Below are 20178 nucleotides of genomic sequence, written 5' to 3' on the forward strand. Positions count from 1 at the left end.
GAATTGATTTCATTCTCTAGCTTGGGGAGGCAGGAGGAAAGACCTGAAGACCTGCAGTTCTCTTTTTTTGCATTGGAATAAGTAGCTTTGGGCTCATTTCATTCTCTTCAGCTGCCTCCCAGGGACCATGCACTCTTGTACACAGTCCCCTTGGCCTTCGTCCCCATAGAAGGCTTGGTGGTGGCTTGTGGCTTGTGTCTGCTTCATGATGTCACATAAACGCATGAGTAGACTAGGTAGCTGTTGAGTCATAAGCTGTTTGGGTTAGCTCTTGCCACAGAGTGGAGAAGTGCTGGAGAAGTGTCTCGAGATTTGGGAGGGAGGAGATGCCTTCTGAGGCTGCAGCGTCAGTGAAGACACAGAAGCTGGCTTCTTTACTGTTTTCCCTTCTCGGATCGCAGGAAATCTTCGGGGCGTTATTGCAGGAGGCCAGCCTGCTGCTGAGGCAGATGACTTCTGGCATTACAAAGCAGCAGAGATGTGCTTTTGATTACGGCCAGCCAGTTCCCCTCAGTGTGGCTGATCAAGGGCTGGGGGTGGTGTCAGCAGGAGGAGGCCCCCAGCTGGTTAACTGCTCCCTTGGTGACTCTCTCGGCTGTGTGGTTTCTCTTCACTGTTTGGCGCCTGGGTGGAGGATGTGGCCAAGGAACCTCTCTCCTTAGAGGCGGCATCCAAATCTGGGATTTGATCCCTTTGGTCCGTCAGCTTCATGGTGCCACCCCAGCGTGCAGGCCTTCTCTGAACAGCTGCACATGAGGCCACTCACGTGGCATACTGACACTCTGTTGCTGTCATCCCTGGCTCTTTCCTCTTCCCCGTCTCCTCATCCCCTGGGTTTTACCTGCTAATCGGCTCTCTGTCCATGTGGCTAATGCTTTGGTTCAAGCCTACATGACTGGGACTGGTGCAGTAGCCTCCTTCCTGGTCACGAGCATGTGTATTCCATTCCAAGATCTGGCCCCAACCTCTGCACACCCTGTGCCCTCCACTGCACCTGGCCACTCTTGCTTCCCAAGATATGGATTATTCTTTCCTGTGCTACACTCAGGGTTGTCTCCAGACACTCCTGTTGACCCCCAGTGGCCTGGCCGAGCTTGGTCCTGCCCTCTGTGAATTCCCGGGTCCTTGCTGGTGCCTGAGGAGCTGTGTTCCTCCTCGCCGGCGGTGTCAGAGCTGCCCGGGCAGCAGCCCCGCTAGAGGGCATGTTCCTTGGGGCAGGAACAGTCTGGCTCTCTCTGGCCTCCAGCCCCATGCCAGACCTGCCTCTGGGCCCCAGTGATGTCTGCGGACTTACACCTAGCGTCTGTCCAGGCAGCCTGTCATGGCCCCTTCTCCTCGGGATGACCAGGCGCCTCTGCTGTCTTTGCAGGTATCTGGGCTCATGGCGACTACTGCAGAATCAACCCCAAGACCGGGGGCATCATCATGCTTGGCCGGAGGTAAGGGCTGCAGAGTCGGCTTCTCTTCCCTGGAGCCCCACCTTCCAGAGGCATGGGGGTGGGAGAGGAGGTGCTTTCTGTAAAAGTCAGTGACCCCCTTCCTGGGCACCCCACTCCACTCCAGCACCAGGGTGTCCACACCACCCACACCTCTGCTGGTGTCTGGGACCCCCCCAGCCCCCACTGGCTGGTGTGCCATGTTTCCCCACCCCTGTGCCCATGCACACACCGTCCCTGGGCCTGAAGACCCCCTCCGAGGAAGCATTGTCTGCTCAGTCTGCAACATGGCTGACTGTCCCTCATCTTGGACCCTTCCTGTGTCATTCCTGGGGTGGGGCATCCCTGTGCCAGCTTCCTTCCCGAGGGCTGGGTCTGGGCGTGATCCAAGTCTCCCTGCCCTGTGATGGGGTTCTCGGGTAGGGATTGTCAGGATGGGGGTTCCACAGCAAAGGCACAGCAGTGTCCACACCTGCAATGGGGGACACGTGTGCAGGTGGGAAGGCAGTGAGGTGACAGATGTTCCTGCCTCCCTCGATGGAGAGCTTTAACCTGAGAGGGAGAAAGAGCCGGGTGGTAGGGCAAGGAGCTGGGGAGGGGAGTGTCCGTGACTAGTCCTGGGGGATGCCATGGGGAATTGGGGGGTGACTGCCCTCCCGTGGGACCCCTGGGACTTGCCTCACTCCAGAGCTGCGGTGTGGCCCTGACCTCTTCTCTTTTTCCAGTGATGGCACCCTCAACCCCAACGGGGTGCGGTTCGGCAGCTCGGAAATCTATAACATTGGTACGTGCTTCCCCTCCCTGAGCGTTCTCCAGTCTCCAGGAAGGAGGAGGGTCCTGGCGGGAGCCCCAGGGGCCCCACCTTTGGCACAACTCTGGCCCCTTGGTCTCTGGTGTGACAGTGGACATTTGTGAGCCTGACCTCCTTTCCAGAACATACCTTGCCCACACTGCCGTCCTCATAAAACCTCAAATGGGGTCTTTAAGGTCCCTTTGCCCATCCCCTTCCTCATTATAGCTCATCCTCCCGGTGAGCTCTGCTGGGTTGGTTACTTGTGCCTATCTACTCTTTTTTTTTTTTGGAGACAGAGTCTCGCTGTGTCACCCAGGCTGGAGCGTGATCTTGGCTCACTGCAACCTCTGCCTCCTCAGTAGCTGGGATTATAGACATGCACCACCATGCCCAGCTAGTTTTTGTATTTTTAGTAGAGATGGGGTTTCACTGTGTTGGCCAGGCTGGTCTCGAACTCCTGACCTCAAGTGATCCGCCTGCCTCGGCCTCCCAAAGTGCTGGGATTACAGGCATGAGCCACCACGCCCGGCCAACTTGTGTCTACTCTTTATGGTTGAAGAAACCAGAAGCACAGAGACGGTTCAGGATTGCTGAAGGTCACACAGCATCATGCAGGACACCAAGCACAGAGAGTGTAGGCCTGTGGATCTCACAACTGTACAGTGGAGTCACCTGTGGGCCTTCAAACTTCCCAGCCCAGGGACCCAGACCCAGCCCAGGCCGCAGAGTTGGTCAGACGGCCTCTTATGCTAGTGCTTAGGTCAGAGTCCTAAACTTACGTCAAGGTCGTTTGTGTGGCCAGGGTAGAGAAATCTCGATGTCTGATTCCAGCCTTTTTCCTTACTCCAGTGGAGTCCCCACCACAGGCACCTGCTTTCTTTTTAAAAAAAATTTTTTTTTGAGACAGGGTCTTACTCTCTTCACAGGCTGGAGTGCAATAGTGTGATCTCAGCTCACTGCAACCTCCGCCTCCTGGGCTCAAGCAATCCTCTCACCTCAGCCTCCTGAGTAGCTGGGTCTACAGGCGTGCACCACCATGCCCAGCTAATTTTTGTATTTTTTGTAGAGATGAGGTTTTGCCATGTTGGCCAGGCTGGTCTCAAACTCCTGAGCTCAAGTAATCAACCCACTTCGGCCTCCCAAAGTGCTGGAATTACAGGTGTGAGCCACTGTGCCCGGCCACCTGCCTCCTTTTTTGGGAGGCCGACAGGGTCTCACTCTGTTGGCCAGGCTGGGGGGCAGTGGCGCAGTCATAGCTCACTGTAGCCTCGACCTCCTGGGCTCAGGCGATCCTCCTGCCTCAGCTTCCTGAGTAGCTGTGTCTCCAGGTGTGTGTCACCATGCCTAACTTAGTTTTTGATTTTTTGTAGAGACAAAGTCTCCCTATGTTGTCCAGGCTGGTCTCAATCTCCTGGACTTAAGTGATCCTCCCACCTCAGCCTCCCAGAGTGCTGGGATTATAGGCGTGAGCCACCATGCCCGGCCCTCTTTTTTTATCTTGAATTAATTTCTCATTAAGTAAGGCCCACACCTGGCTTCCTGGTAGAACATCACCCATCCTGCCAAACCTGAAGCTCTCTCTGCCTCCCCAGTGATGGGTTTTCTTCCGCTTGTGAAACGGCCTCCTCAGCAAATGTCCCTCCAAGGCCCTTCTCCCGGGTGGACTGGGAGAACACAGGCACCGCTGGAAGGCGTGGGGGACCCAGCCTGCCCCTCCTGCTCTGCCAGGTTGCTGTGAGGCCCGACCCCACACTGAGGGGCCCCCTGCGTGAATGTGCACCCTCTCCTGTCTCCACAGTGGAATCCTTCGAGGAGGTGGAGGACAGCCTGTGTGTCCCCCAATATAACAAGTACAGGGAGGAGAGGGTGATCCTCTTCCTGAAGATGGCCTCCGGGCACGCCTTCCAGCCTGACTTGGTTAAGAGGATCCGTGACGCCATCCGCATGGGCTTGTCTGCGCGACACGTGCCCAGCCTCATCCTGGAAACCAAGGGCATCCCGGTATGGCCATCTCCCGCCAGCGAGGAGACTGCAGCCATCGCCCCACGAGCCCACACATTGAGGGGCGCTTACATCTGAGCAGCTTGCTGGTGCTTTATATATCGTTTGTCCACGTTGCCTAGCAACGCCATCCTCTCCCTGCCATCCTTTTTCCTACCCTTCCTAAGACTGCATTTAAAGCAACTTCTGCTAAATACCCATGTTCAGAGGGTTAGCAGGCCCAGCCCTGCAGGTCCAACTGGCTTCTCCCTGCTATCCCCTGGTTTTAGTGTATTCTCAGAATTTTTAATGAGAACATTAATTTTAACTTTTTATTTTTTATTTTATTTTTTTGAGACTGAGTCTGTCACCGAGGCTGGAATGCAATGGCTCAATCTCACTGCAACCTCCGCTTCCCAGGTTCAAGCAGTTCTCCTGCCTCAGCCTCCTGAGTTAACTGGTAGCTGGGATTACAGTCACATGCCAGCATGCCTGGCTAATTTTTGTATTCTTAGTAGAGACGGGGTTTTGCCATGTTGGCCAGGCTGGTTTCAAACTCCTGACCTCAAGTGATCCGCCCACCTCAGCCTCCCAAAGTGCTGGGATTACAGGCGTGAGCCACTCTACCCAGCCAATTTTAACTTTTTAAAGTGCTGCTGGGAGCTGTTGCTCTTGCCTTTTAGTTTTAAGTTCTGCCGCTACAGACAAGACTTGACTCTTTTTAGAGGCAGGTCTTCCTAAGGCTGTGTCGTCATCCCCCAGCCCCTGGCCCCAGTATGCTCTGCTTTGATTCTAAGTGGGGGAGGAGGAGGGTCACCCAAATTGGATCACAGCTTTCATTTGCATTGCTTACAAAACGGATGCCCCGCAAGCTGACAGAAGCTGCTGTGTGTGTGAGTGTGTGTGTGTGTGTGTGTACGTGTGTGTGTGTGTGTGTGAATGTACACAACAATTTAGACAGTGGCAGGCTGTATTTGAAGCCTATGGAATGGCTGTTCGTTAAGGAGAAGATGGGAGCAGACACTCACTGGGTTCCCAGGGGAAGCTGACTTTGATGTTGCCGGGGAGCAGGGCTGATTCTGTGAGGTGTAACTAGAGACAGGATTTACCAGGAGAGGCTGCTTCTTGGAGAATGTTGAAATATCTGATGCCGTTTACTTTGAAACCCGTAGATCATTCTCTTTGCCTTAAAAGTTATTTCAACATCTTCAAAACAACCTGTCCAGGAGTGGGGGCTGGGGAGAGCACTTGCAGCACGGCCACGGCGTGCAATCCCTGATCATCCCTGGAAGACTGACTCCTACTCGGGACCCTGTTCCTCCTCCTCCTGGTGCCTGTCCACATCTGCGCTGACTCCCACTCGGGACCCCTGTTCCTCCTCCTCCCGGCGCCTGCCCGCATCTGCGGTGTTGGTTGCTTTTTGTGGTGTCTACACGTTTCCTTTGTGTTCTGGTTCTGCATGGGAAGAGCCCTGCAGCTTGGGGCTTTCCATCCATCTCTTTCTTTTTCTCTTATTTTTGGTTGGTGACTCTTGGCGGCTCTCTGTGGGGACACTGATGCTCTCCAAGAAGGTACTTCTTGAATCAGTGACACTTATTGTCTTTTTCTGATGAGGGTCTAAGGTTTTCCTTCAGTGAATCAGTGCTGTCTTATCTGGAACATTTTAGGGAACTGGAATTTGCATTTGTCCCCTTGGTTTTATATTATTGAAAAAGAACTTAGGTCTTTTGCTGCCAAAACAGTTGTTACCAAACCATATTTGATCACGAGAGTAGTGGAACAATTTATTATGAAGGGGGAAAACTCAGCACCTTTCTTTCCCTGGTTGTCCTGGCTTTTGTGGGCTTGCAGCCAGGGCACCCAGCTGGGCTCTGGGCTCTTTCTCTCCCCAGATAAGGTCTTCTCCTGGGTCCATTCGGGAAGTTATTTGGAGGGTTCTTCCAGATTTTTGAATGCCCTTACATTTTCGAGCCCTCACGGCAGGCTTAGGAGAGGATTTACCTCTTTTATTGCTGAGCTAGGGAGGGGCCCAGCCTCCACAGGGAGATGACACGGCGTGGCCCCAGCCTGCCCATTCAGGAACTGGACCCACTTCAGGGTCAGAAGAGGACAACTGAGGTCTCATCTGCAAAGTCCCGGGGCCTTGCTGAGGCAGGAGAGCCTGTTGCAGGTCTGACCCTTCACATGTTGCTTGTAGGGAGTGGGCTACCCTCCCCTCACCACCCCGAGAACAGCCTGAGCCCGGGGCGCATCTCTGTCCCTGCGTGGAGAGACACTGCCGCTTCTGTTCCCTGGGAAGCCAGTGCCATTTTCAGCATTTGGGGGTTCCTGGTGAGGGCTCAGGAGAGATCTGGGCCCAGAGCCAGCCACACTCCTTGTGTTGAGTAAGACTCATCCCGTCTCTGATCTGTGACACGAGGAGAGGAGCCCCTCACTCGCCCGCCGCAGCTCAGGGTGGTGATGCGGCACCATTGGAGTGAGCGGCCCTGGGGGACTGGGGAGGCTCTGGCCCGCGCAGTCCTTGCCGCCAGCCTTCACAGCGGGTTCTCTGAGGGTCTTTATGCACAGGGGCTCTGTCACTTAGCCCTGGCCCCCCCTCTGCCCCTGAGGCATGACTTTGGGCAACGCAGCATCCAAGCCTCAGTTTCCCCATCTCTAAGATGAGTTGACAACAGAGCCTCTCTGGTGGGTGCCGTGGGCCACGGGGTGCCCAGAACGCAGTCCCCGTGCCTCTGTTTCTGTGCTGCCTCCACTCACCGTCAGCCTTCATTCGGAGTAGGTGTGCACGCTGTGCAAAGCCCTTCCACACACCTGATCTCAGTTGCTCTCTGTGCCTAAGTCAGAGAGGCTTTCCTTGCATTTCCTGTTTGAACAGTGTCCTGGCCTCCATCTTTAGCTTTGACAGTGTTTACCATGGGGGTGCTGAGGGTGAGTTCTTGTGTATGTTCACATCTTTCTGGTGGAGTGGAGGCCTCTTGAGGACAGGAACCTTGTGGGTCTACCTCCTTTTCTTCGGAGCTCAGCTGACTGCCTGGCAAACAGCAGATGCTTTTGGTGTCTGGTGAGTGAACGGGGGGTGGGGAGCTGGTCCTGTGACCCTGGTGAGGCGGGACAAGCTTGTCTTCCTCACACCCATCTTACTTCCTCTTATGAGGAAACCCAGAGAGATGAGGGGTCTTGCCCAAGGAAGGGGTGTTCATAGTCAGCTCCGCCTTCTGCTCACCCAGAATAAAGACCTGGGGACCCCGCGAGGGTCATGGCCAAGTGGAATGGACTCCTGGCATTTGAGGGCTTCCCGACTGCAGCCCTCAGGCAGCCATGGCTGTACTAAGTCCAGCGGGCCTTTGCTCGGGTCATGGCTGGGATGTCTGGCCCTTCCTGACAGGAGGCTGCTGGGCTCCTTTCTACTTGGGGAGGCCTCATGCAGGAGCTGGTGTGGGGGTGGGCAGGGGGGCGGTGGCTTCTTCCTTTCTCTTTCCCTTTCCTCTACCTTTCCCCTCTCTCCAGAGGAAATGGTAGCAGGATTTCTTTTAAGAGGATGCTGCTGTATTTTGCCAGCGGGTGGAAGGTGGCGGTATTAGCTCCCGTGAGCTGCACGTGGACCCCTGTGTGAAGCGTAGCAGGGCACAGAGCAGGCGAGACGTTTGCATCTCACAGCGGGAGGGCTGGCGACACCACATGAAGTGACAGGCAGGCCCTTGGAAGCCAGCGCTTAGATCTTTAATTAGTTCACACGTCGACTGAATTTTCAAGTGAATGAATTTTAATTACATCTCAGGTTAAAAAAAAAAAAGGTGCCAGTGATCGAGGACTCCTTACTGGGCTCTGTTGCTCCTGAAGTTTCCTAGCCCACAACACACCAACATTGCCCAGGGCTTTTTTGGATTCAAGGTGAAACACGTGCCATGAATCTTGGAGCTCTGAATGTTTGGAAAGGGCCCGACTGTGAGAAGAAGTAACACACCGTCCCGTGCAGATGGCTGGCTCTGAGGAGGAGTTCATGGGAGCTTGGGGACACTCTTGCCTCTAGTTCTAGGAAGCTGGGCCACTTCTGAAGTAATGGCAATATCAATAAAGTAATGGTCTTTATCATAGAATAACGTGATAAAATATATAGAGAAGTAAAAAAGTATAAATAAAAGTAAAATCATCATAAAACATAGTAGCTAGGCACTTCTGAAGCTGTGTGTGCGCTGATTCATTCACCCCGTGACTCACAGCCTTACAGCCTAGGTGCTGGCACCCCCACTTTCATTCGAGGAAGTGAACTCAGGTTCAGGAATTCACCCAGTATCCCCCAGATGGGGTGGCAGGAGCCACATCTTCCCTGAAAACTTTCTTGCCCAGGGTGTCTGCTGGGATTTAGGAATGGTCTATGCCTGCATTTTTATCCTGGTCAGGCTGACCCTGAACCCTGAGAGATATTCTTTTTTATATTCCCATCTGGAATATGCACTGCCGGGGTCAGTGGGGTGTCTGGAGGGCCCTCTCGAGGCCAGCTTGGATGTGACACATGTGGTGGGTCCCAACGGGGCCCAGTGGAGTGTGCAGCGTTAGAAAAATGAACATGCTCGGCTGGGCGCGGTGGCTCACGCCTGTGATCCTAGCACTTTGGGAGGCCAAGGTGGGTGGATCATGAGGTCAGGAGATCAAGACCATCCTGGCTAACATGAGACCATCCTGGTGAAACCCCATCTCTACTAAAAATACAAAAAATTAGCCGGGCGTGGTGGCGGGTGCCTGTGGTCCCAGCTACTCAGGAGGCTGAGGTAGGAGAATGGTGTGAACCTGGGAGGCGGAGCTTGCAGTAAGCGGACATTGCGCCACTGCACTCCAGCCTGGGTGACAGAGTGTGACTCTGTCTCAAAAAAAAAAAAAAAAAAGAAAAATGAACATGCTCATGGTGACCCCTCTGGGCAACTTTGAAATTGCCTCAGTTTCTCAACAGCCGTGCCAGGGGGCGGGGGCGGGGTGTGGAGAGTGTTAGAGTTGAGTTTCAGCACCAGTCCTTGAAATTGCCTTTCAGAAGAACAGGTTTTATCCCCCAAACAGAGAGACAGTGGTCAGTTCACCGTACTTCGGTGCATGTTTGCAGACCTGGTGGGAAGAGGGGCATCTTAGAGCTGAGACCCATTCACTCCTGGCGCTCCAGGTGGAGCTGGGCCTTTGGGGCCTGGATATATCCAGGGCTGCGGATTTTCCCCCCTTCAGGTTTAAATGTTCTTGTTTTTCTACCTTTCCCTCGCAGTATACGCTCAACGGCAAGAAAGTGGAAGTTGCCGTCAAACAGATCATCGCTGGAAAAGCCGTGGAGCAAGGAGGTGCTTTCTTGAATCCCGAGACCCTGGATCTGTACCGGGACATCCCTGAGCTGCAGGGCTTCTGAGTCAGACTGGCTGGCGTGTCACTCAGCCGCACCCGTGTGCACTGTAACTTTTGTGTGCTCAAGAAATTATACAGAAACGTACAGCTGTTGTAAAAGGATGCTCGCACCAAGTGTTCTGTAGGCTTGGGGAGGGATCGTTTCTCTGTTTTGTTAAATCTGGTGGGTACCTGGATCTTCCACACACTGGAGCGGGATTCTGGCCTTCAGAGACCAGGAGGGAGTGTCTGGGCCGCACGTGTGGCACTGTGGTGAGTGTGTGTGTCTTTGCACACACAGTGCAGTGGGAACGGTGGGGCTGGCTGGTGCTGAAGACAGACACACTCCTGAGCCAAGGTCTTGTCTTCGACCTCCCCGTCCCGTTGTCCCATTTTGCTCTGTGAAGGTGCAAATCCCTTTCTTCCCTTCCCATCTCAGGCTCTCCTGTTTTCCCTCAGGGTCCAGTATGCCTTTGAGCTTTAGCTGTTACAAAGGAACCCCCGTGACTTGACACAGCTTTCACAGCTGGCTGCTAGGACCGGCGGGCTGGGTGTTCAAGTGTGTCTGTGTCATGGATGGAATGCAGGCCCTGGAGGACCGTGCGTCACCCGTCAACCAGAGCGTGCCTCCGGGCCAGCTTCCCTCCAAGGAATGAGTGGATTTCATACAGGATCTCTTTATTGCACAGACTTTGAATGGCTTTACATGTTTCTAATGTGAATTAGGCATGTGAAGCAGTGGGTGTCCACCCGTGTCCCTCATGGGTGAGCCCTCCAGCTGTGAGCCCAGGCAGTGTGGTCACCGAGTGAGGACCCTCCTCACCAGGAACCGCATCCCTGTGCTGCCTCCACCTGAGAGTTGCTAGGGGGTTCTTGTCGAGATCATGTCTTCAGCACCCCTAAGTCAAGTCACGGGTTTCCATAGCCAGGCAGTTGGTATGTACCATTCAGTTCAGCGTATGAACTTGTATCTCTAATCTGATGTTCATTTTTATATTTTTTGAAACTGAGCACAATGAAATCCTTTCTTGAATCATTTTCCTTTTGGATTATAAAAATATGGGGGAAAGTGCTATGATGAATTTTATGCAATAAATGTATACATGTGTGCACATGCACCCATGCTGTGTGTGCAGTGTGCTGGTGTGTTTTCTCTGGAGGGGGGACCGCATCTGCGTGTGTGAGGCTGGTGGTGCTTGTGCGCCTGCCAACAGCTGTGCCCTGGAGTTGTGTGGTTCGAATTGTTGGGGGCACTTCCCAGGGCCCTGGTACTTACCCACATTCCCTTGTGACCGACGAGGAGTGCTGCTCAGTGTGAAGCCAGCACCCTGTCCCCCCTCCACCCTGAGATCCCCCAAAACCCAGTGCCAGCCAGGTTTCTGGCTCCTTTCTTGTCATCGCAAGAGCTGCATGTCACTTGGGTTGTGTGTGGCTGCATGCCACGGGATCCAGGCTTGGCCCAGCAGCGTTTATGGCTCTCACGTCACAGGAAGTTGGAGGCAGTCCATTCTCCCGGGGCCGGGCAGCAACTCCACAGTGCAGCAGTCCTGGCTCCTGTCTGCTGCACTCTGCTGTCCTCAGGATGTGGCAGTCATCATCTTGGCCCTGCGTGGCTGCCCCACCTCTAGTCTTTCATCCGTGCCGTAGGCAGGAAGAAGGTGGGAGTGAGAAGGGGGCTGGGTAAAGGCAAAAAGCTGCATCTCTGGAGTGTGTCCCTTTTTATCTGCAAAATGATGGCTTTTCTGGAAAGCCGGCAGCATCTGCTGGGCCTCACCAGCCAGCCTGGGGACACGCAGCCGCCTTCGCTGCAAGGGCATCCGGGGGTCTGAGTATTTCAAAGAGGACCTGTTCCCTTTTTTTGTGAGTTTCCAACAGCTGCTGTAATATTTCCACAAAGGCAGTGGCTTAACACAGCCCCAGTTTATTACAGTCCTGGAGGTTAGAAGTCTGCTGTGGGTCTCACTGGGCTGAAATCACGGTGACAGCAGGGCTGTGTTCCTTCAGGAATCTGCAGGGGAGAATCCATTTCCTTGCCTTCTCCCGCTTCTAGAGGCCACTGTGTTTCTTGTCTGGTGCCCTGTTGTCTTCAGCAGTGGCCGGTCACACCTTCCTTCCACTGCAGCTCTCTGACGCTGACACTCCCACCCACCGTGTCCACATGTAAGAACCCCCTGTGATTGCAGCAGGCCCACTTGAATAAGGATAATCTCCCTATTGTGATGTGTGCTGATTAACAACCTTAATTCCATCTGCAGCCCTCACTCCTCCTCACGACGTCTTAGTCCATTTTGTTTTGCTGTAACAGAATACCTGAAGCTGGGTGATTTATAAGTTAATAATTTATTAAGGCGTTCATCTGGTTCATGATTCTGGTGGCTGAAAAGTCCAAGACTGGGCAGCTGCATCTGGTGAGGGCCTCATGCTGCTTCCACTCAGGGCAGAACATGGAGGGGGAGCAGGTGCATGCAGAGATCACGCAGTGAGAGAAGAAACCAGACCCTTCAACAACCACGCCCTTGGGAACTAATCTGTTCTCACGAGGCACAAGTGACGGTGAGAACTCACTCCCTACAGAGGGCATTAATGTATTCAGGAGGGATCTGACCCCTCCCAACACTGCTACATTGGGTGTCAATGCCAACATGAGTTTTGGCATATAGACAAGCCACATCCAACCCACAGCACCATGTAACCTAACGCATTCACAGGTTCCAAGGATTAGGATGTGGATATCTTTGGGGGGCTGCTACTCTGCTGACCTCACTTTGCAAACACAGTCTGGGTCCTGCTGGCCGAGGGAGAAGTGGATGGTGGTTGTTGGGAGCAGCAGGGAGTCCTGGTTGATGACACTTGGGCTGGGATTGTCCTCCCCTGTGAGTGGCCCGTGGGCCTTAGGGTTCAGGTCGGGCCTGGGGCCTGCAAGGTCCTCTCTTCTCACTGGGTGCCTGGAGATTCCCTTCATGTTGACAGTGCCTGAGGAGTCATTACAGCTTAATCAGCGTGCCCTTTAGTTCCAGCAAGACGGCCCAGGCTGAATAAGCCCACGCATCCTTATTAATAAGCCCTGCCGGACAACTTCATTAATGAGGGACAGATGGTCTGGAACAACAGCCAGTTGAGTGCACATGGTGCTGAGCCTGCTTTTGACGTTCCTTGGCCCGAGCATCACTCTAAAAAACCCACCACCTGCCGGCCAGCTGCCTTTTCATCTCTGAGATGGCCGTGGGCTGCACCGTGCCTTCTCGTCTTCTTCCAGCTCCCCACCAGGCCTGGCCCATCAGGAGCTTCTGAAGGCATCAGGATCTGCCACACAGCCTGGCTAGGGCTGCCAGGATTCTGCTATCTCCCACGGCCAGCAGGCCTCTGAGCAGCTGGTCCTCCTCCAGGCCCTTCCTGCCCACCTCCAGGAACCTTCTCCAGGCTGGAGGCCTCCTTCTCATGCTTGGGCTGCCCAGCCCCACCTTCTCGCCTGGGAGGATTCTTCTCAACTGGAGCTGAACCGATCAACTCCAGCTGCAGTCAGCCACCGACCTGTCCCCACAGGGGCATCTGAGCCCTCTAGGATAGGGCCCAGGTTGGCTCACTCATCTGTTTCCCAAACAGAAGGCCTGAAACCCACACACCTTAGAAAAGGCATATTCCTGATGTCGTACCACCCCTGTCACCATGGCTGTAGGTGAACAGAAGAGCCCCTTCCCTCGAGTCTGCAAATGCCCAGGAGAAGGGCTCACGGGGAACAAAACTCCCTTTGAGGACCCAGCCACATCCTATCCTGTGATGGGCTCAAGACTTCAGAGGGAATGTCACATGCAGATTTATGGGGGATGATCTGTCACTGGGTTCAAGCTGGGCTGCTCTAACAGGTGCCCCCAAATCTGGCTCAATCAGGAATGTGTCTTCTCTCCTGTCACCGCTCTGAGGTGAATAGGTAGGCCAGGGCGGGTAGGTAGCTTTGTTTTGCAAGGTCACTCAAGGACCTGGGTTTCCAAATGGTTGCTGCCTCCCCTGGTGTGCAGGTCTTGTCCACTTGGAAGATGTTGGCTCACCACAGTCACGGAGGAGGTGACCTAACATTCACCCTCACCCCCTTGGCCACAGCCTTGTCACCTGACTGCACTCAGCTGTGTAGGAAGCGGGGAGATGTGCTGCCCAGCAGGGTGACAGGTGCCCTCCCAGAACTCTAGTGGTGGGTGCAGATGGCTCTGTGACAAGGAAGGGTGGGGAATGGTGATGGGGGACAGTCGCAGCCCCTCCCACAGGAATGAAGGAATCTGGCTGCTTCTGTGCCCGACTCCATCTCTCCTGGACGGCTGCTGCTTTGCTTGAGCTGGGATGTGGGTTACCCCGCTGGGTCCTGCCGCCCAGGAGAGATGAAGAATCGGCTGGGGTGGAACGTGCGTGTGCACGTGTGCGGAGGCGATGCTGCTTGTGTTCGCATCTCTGTATTTTGAAGGGTAGACTGTGAGGTTTGTGAGGCAAACGCATCAGTTTTTACAACACTTTGGCCTTATGTGTGTTTGTGAATGTATGTGTCTGTGTGTGTGAACATATGTGTGTGAACATGAGTGTGTGTGTGCCCTTAAAGCTAAGATTGCATGCCTATCAAAACCCGAAAGAGCCAGGCACAGTGGCTCATGCCTGTAATCCTAGCACTTTGGGAGGAGGCCAAGGCAGGAGGATTGCTTGAGTCTAGGAGTTTGAGACCTGGTTGGGCAACATGGTGAGGACCTGACTACAAAAAAACTTTTAAAAATTAGCTGGGTGTGGTGGCATGCACCTGTGTTTCTAGCTACTCAGGAGGCTAATACAGGAGGATCGCTTGAGCCTGGGAGGTTGAGGCTACAGTGAGCTGTGATTGCACCACTGCACTCCAGCCTGGGTGACAAGAGCAAGATCCTGTCTCAAAAAAAAAAAAAACAAAAAAAACCCCCAAATCCCCAAACTCCAAAGAACAGAGCTGTGAGGATGTCAGAATGTAGTTTCTATTCTAGTTCAAGTTGAATCCTGAAAGCCCAGTGCCCATTCAGACAGGCAGGCAAGCAGGGTGATTTCCCTGTTCTCATAGAACACTGACCAACTGCGGCTGCTCATGGCCACCAGACCTCAGCCTGTGCCCTCAGTGGTTCTCAGTTCATTGACAGCTCTATGTCCCAATCAAGTGGCTTTTCTTCAGTGTTCTGCAGAGCCAGGGGACCAGGTACTAACTCATGTGTCCAATGGATACATCTGTGCTTATCCTTGGGCCCAGTGATCACCAGGGTAGTTGAGCTCTTTGCACCATAGAGGGTATGCCTCGTGGAGGGGGACAGATGGCCAACAGGAAACAAGAGGAGGTCTGATGGGACAGGATGCTCTTTAGCCACATTGGTTGGGGGGACTCCCTTAGGTGACACTGAAGCTGTAGCCTGGGAGGCCTGACGCTGCCATGTGAAGATCGTAGGATGACCAGCCAGCCAGAAGTCCTGAGAAGGGAATGAACTGAACTACAGGAACAAGAAAGGCTATTTGGAGAATATGGGGGTGTGATGGTTACTAATGAGTGTCAACTTGATTGGATTGAAGGATGCAAAGTATTGATCCTGGGTGTGTCTGTGAGGGTGCTGTCAAAGGATATTAACATTTGAGTCAGTGGGCTGGGGAAGGCAGATCCACCCTTAATCTGGTGGGCACAATCTAATCAGCTGCCAGGCAGAAAAACGTGAAAAGGCGAGACTGGCCTAGCCTCCCAGCCTACATCTTTCTCCCATGCTGGATGCTCTCTGCCCTTGAACATCACGCCCAAGTTCTTCAGTTTTGAGACTCGGACTGGCTCTCCTTGCTCCTTAAGCTTGCAGACAGCCTATTGTAGGACCTTGAGATCATGTAAGTTAACACTTAATAAACTCCCCTTTATATCTATCTATATATCTATCTTTATCTATCCTCTTAGTTCTATTCCTCTAGGGAACCCTGACTAATACAGGGGGCAAGAGAGTGGGAGAGGAGGTGGGATTGTGGTGCTGGGCACGGAACACATTCTAAGGGCGCCCAGAGCAGTGACATCATTGGATGAGCATTTGGAGGATCGCGCCGAGGGCAGTTCCTTTTGCTGGGCTCAGTAGGGGCAGCAGGTGGGTCTGCATTGGGCGCTGGCTGGTGAAAGCCCAATGGCTCCATGACGTCGGCTCACCAGCTTCCTCCTTCCCTTCTTGCTCTTCTCCTGTCACTGTGCCTGAGCACCATGTGTGCACAAAACACGAGAAGCGTTCTGACCATCCAGCAGACAGACAGTGAACACATAGCAAAGATGATCAGGAGACTGTCTGATTAGGCCTCAGAAGCCTAAGCTGGCTTTGATGAGCTGAGATTCTTTTTCTCTGAGCCATGACTGCCTTTTAGATTAGTGCAAATGATTTCTAAAAGCTTCCTGCCAATTTGTGTCCAAAGAGAGTCATAAGCAAGTAAAGGCCTGTTAAGAAGGTGTTTAATGGCCAGGCATGGCAGCTCACACCTGTAATCCCAGCACTTTGGGAGGCCAAGGCAGGCAGATCACCTGAGGTCACGAGTTTGAGACCAGCCTGGCTAACATGGTGAAACCCCATCTCTACTAAAAATACAAAAACAAACAAACAAACAAACAAACAAACAAAAAAACCCACAAAAATTAGTCAGGCATGGTGGTGCACACCTGTGGTCCCAGCTACTCAGGAGTCTGAGGCAGGAGAATCGCTTGAACCCGGGAGGCGAAGGTTGCAGTGAGCTGAGATCGCTCCACTCTACTCCAGCCTAGGCAACAGAGTGAGACTCCATGTCAAAAAATAAAAATAAAAAATAAAAAAGGAAAAATTGTTTTAAAAAAAGGTGTGTAAGGCACATTACAATTGGAACTCTGGCTTTGTTGTCATGGTTTATCCCGTTGGAGAGCACTCTTGGCCATCACAGTGGTAAATTGATGGTCTAATAATTTCATTAGATGACTTCCAGGGGAGAAACAGGTGTTAGTCAATTCATTATGCTCTGGGACTATTTCCAAACGATTTCATCTTGGGACTCCCTCCTACTTCTTTCTTTCTTTCCCTGGCTCAAACAGTGAGATCACAAGTCATGTTGGGTTGTTGGGAGAGTAAAAGGGAGTGGTTGTCAAGTGGCACCACGAGGCTTGGACCAGTTTCCATTTTGCAGGCTCTGTGCTTATCAGTCTCACCGACCCTGCTCACTATTTACCTGTGGCACCTGGTCTGCTTGTTTTTGGCATCCACTTTTTTGTTTTTTTTTTCAGTCACGACTAAGTATTTTGTTGGGTACTAGTAACAGAAACCCCAACGCCAACTGGCTCAAGCAGAAAAGGGGTAATTGGCTCACCATTTTGAAAACTCCAATGCTAGGATTAGCTTCAGGTGTGGCTGGATCCAGACGCTCTGATGACATTATCAGTGTTCTCTCTCTCCATCTCATCTCTGCCTTCCTCTGTGTTGACATTCTTAGATGGACTCTCCTCTCATGATGGCAAGATGGATTCTTTCAGCTCCAGGCTTATGTCCTCACAGTGTTAAGAGGGGAAGAAAGATCCCCTCCCCCGCCTCCCCGTAGTTTCAACGTGAGTCCCCATCTTGAAGCTTATTGGCTATTTGGATCATATGACCAAACCTGAGCCAATCACTGGCCAGGAGGAGGAAATATGTTGATTGAGTAGGCCTGGGTCATACAACCCCTTCAGGTGCGGAACCGGCTGCACACAGTAATAGGACTGAGAGCTGGGGAGGTAGGCCCTGGACGGGCAGGTGGTTTCCTTTAAAAAGCTGGAGGCAGCAACCAGCCCTGTTTCGTTTCCTCTTTTCACAGGTGCTGGCCCCTTCTCTCCTTTCCTCCCATGCCCCTTCTTTCTCTCTGTAGCCTCCCTGTGCCTGTCTCCTGCTCCCACCCCAGCACAACAGAGTCTTGGTCTGTTTTCCGCTGCTAAGTGTGTGATAATTTATTATGCAGCAATAGAGCACTAACACACTCGGCCAGTGGCCCAGGCCTCAGTGTGCGGCACACTCTACTTAGCACCTCCAGATGTGTGAGTTCTGTCTTCTCAGCCCCACTCCGGTCCTTGAGGGTGGGAATCTTCCTCCTTTATCTCCTCTGTATCTCCCACCCCTTGGTCCCAACTACAGGGTAAGGGTTCAAAAAAGTGCTCATTTGAATTCGGCATAGCACTATGTCAGTCAGAACTCTTCAGAGGCAAGTGACAGAAAGCCATCTCTCATCACTGGCTTCAGGCACAGCAGGATACAGGGCTGCGTCAATGTAATCAGGATTCAACATCTCTCATGGCATCTGTATGGGCAGTAGGGCATAGTGGTTAAGACCATGGGCTCTGGAATTGGGTTGCTGGATAAAATACAGGACACCCAGTTAAATGTAAGTTTCAGAAAAACAATGAATAATAGCTAGTTTTTCAGTGTAAGAATGTCCCAAATATTTCATAGGATGTGTTTATACCAAAAAAGTATTTATTGTTAATCTGAAATTAAAACATAACCAGGTAACCTGAAGGTTTGTTACATCTGGAACACTATTCTGGAACCAAGTGCCTGGATGTGAGTGATGGCTCTGCCTCTTCCTTTGTGACCATAGACAAGTCACTTAACCTCTCTGAACCTCCTTTCTCCCATCTAGAAATGTGGGGATTAATAATACTATGCATCGTGGCTGGGTGTGGTGGCTCATGCCTGTAATCCCAGCACTTTGGGAGGCTGAGGCGGGCAGATCACCTGAGGTCAGAAGTTCGAGACCAGCCTGGCCAACATGGTGAAACCCCATCTCTACTAAAAATACAAAAATTAGCTGGGCGTGGTGGCAGGCGCCTGTAATCCCAGCTATTCAGGAGGCTGAGGCAGGAGAATCGCTTGAACTCAGGAGGCAGAGGTTGCAGTGAGCCAAGATTGTGCCATTGTACTCCAACCTGGGTGACACAGTGAGACTCCATCTCCAAAAAAAAAAAAAAAAAAAACGAAAAATAAAAAAAAGAATACTATGTATCTCACGGGGCTGTGATGCCAGTGAAATAACCATGTTGCCAGTAAAATAGTGCTGGGCACATAGCAGGTGCTCAATAAATGCTATCTCCTATTATTTTATAATCTCTCCTTCCTTCTTCCTTCTGCGTAGGCTTCAGTCTTTGTCTTTTTGCCGAAGTTCCAACAAAAGGCCCGAAGAGGAGTCCCATTGGCCTGGCCCAGGTCATGTGCCTCTCTCTGAACCAATCATGGAGACCAGGGGAAGGGGAGGTTCTGATTGGCGGCACCTGGATCATGTGACTGCCCTGCGGCAGGAGGAGAGGCCAGTCCAACCGGAGCCACGTGACCTGAGCTTGGGGCATGGAGGTGCGTCAGGGGAGGATAAGGGCTCTGAGGCTGGAGGGGAGAGGATGAATCTCAGGCATGACAAGCACCTCCACCTAATAGCAGTCATGGGGCTTTTGTGAAGAGGCAGAATTCCAGGTGAGGAAGAAGTGCCGCGGCTGAGTTGTGAGTTTAGGTCACTGCCTCATTCGCTGTCTGACTATGGATGGCTTACCAGGGCTCCCCAAGCCCCGGGCCGTGGACCAGTACCAGTCCAGTGGCCTGCTGGGAACTGCGCCACACAGTGGGAGGTGAGTAGCAGGCAAGGGAGCGTTACCGCCTGACCTCTGCCTCCTGTCAGATCAGCCGTGGCATTCGAGTCTTTTAGGAGCGCAAACCCTATTGTGAACTGCAGGCGTGTCAGGGATCTAGGTTGTGCGCTCCTTATGAGAAGCTAATGCCTTTCATCCTGAAACAATCAGTTCTCCCCATGGAAAAATTGTCTTCCACGAAACAGGTCCCTGGTGCCAAAAAGGTTGGGGACCTTTGCCTTAGGCAATGAGGTCCCCAGTGATGGTGGATGCATGCAAATCGGTAAGACAGGCCTTGTTTCGGGCGGTCGGAGAATTGAAGAATTGCCTGGCTCTGGCCTGAAAGAGTTCCCAATCAGAATTCCAAAAAAAAAAAAAAGTTCTTCTGGGTCTGCATGTTCACGGGTCATGAAGACAAATGAGGCTTATTTGCACAGAATGCAGATGAAAGAATTGGGTTTTGAGGATCAGTGAGATTTAAGTGGGAGGCCACCTTTTGAGGAGGAGCAACCCCTTCCAAGATAAATCCATCTTATACAATTGTTGTCCTCCTGAACTTTACAGTTACCTCAGGGGTTGTGGCAGTTAAAGAAAAACGGCTGCACAATTTTTGACACTTCTTTTGGTGAGGGGCATGTCTATATCCCCTCCCCACCAATCTAGGTGGGCTGGTGACTGGTTTGTTCTATAAAGTATAGCGGAGGTGACGCTCAGTGACTTGCGGGCTGGACCAGGAAAACCAGGTAGCTCTGCCTGGTTCTTTTGGGGATGCTCACTGGCAGGAGCCTGCTACCATTTAAGAAGTCTCATACCCGGGGCACCATGCTGGAAAAGCCACGTGGAGGTACTGTGGCCAGAAGTCCCAGCAGAGCCCAGTCTTCCAGCCATCCCCACCAAGATACCAGGCATATGAATGGAGCCATCTTTCAGCCTCCGGATCGGCCATCTGCCAGCTGAATATCATTGAGTAACCTCAGTTGACACCGCGTGGA

The 20178-nt window shown here is 52.6% G+C and overlaps 2 protein-coding genes across 6 annotated transcripts in view; both read left to right on the forward strand.

The window, feature by feature from the left end:
* Nucleotides 1-10688, forward strand: part of AACS (acetoacetyl-CoA synthetase) — a 77971-nt gene extending 67283 nt beyond the window's left edge. For 2 of the 3 annotated variants that reach the window (XM_031000693.3, XM_063694488.1), the window contains 3 exons: nt 1370-1439; nt 2162-2220; nt 9458-10688. In XM_031000693.3, coding sequence (XP_030856553.2) covers nt 1370-1439; nt 2162-2220; nt 9458-9579 — 251 coding nt within the window. In that variant the 3' untranslated portion in view covers nt 9580-10688. Of the gene's footprint in view, nt 1-1369; nt 1440-2161; nt 2221-4027; nt 4231-9457 lie in introns of all 3 variants that reach the window. The other variant, XM_031000692.3, reaches the window with a different exon arrangement.
* Nucleotides 10689-18825: 8137 nt separating this feature from the next.
* The window catches only part of TMEM132B (transmembrane protein 132B), a 507362-nt gene continuing 506009 nt past the window's right edge, over nt 18826-20178 (forward strand). The window contains exon 1 of one of the 3 annotated variants that reach the window (XM_055358386.1): nt 18826-18917. The gene's annotated coding sequence lies outside the window, so the exon portion shown is untranslated. Of the gene's footprint in view, nt 19187-20178 lie in introns of all 3 variants that reach the window. The other 2 variants (XM_063694489.1, XM_019039332.2) reach the window with 2 other exon arrangements.

The sequence above is a fragment of the Gorilla gorilla genome, chromosome 10, assembly GCF_029281585.2.
Source record: "Gorilla gorilla gorilla isolate KB3781 chromosome 10, NHGRI_mGorGor1-v2.1_pri, whole genome shotgun sequence".
Lineage (NCBI taxonomy): Eukaryota > Metazoa > Chordata > Mammalia > Primates > Hominidae > Gorilla > Gorilla gorilla.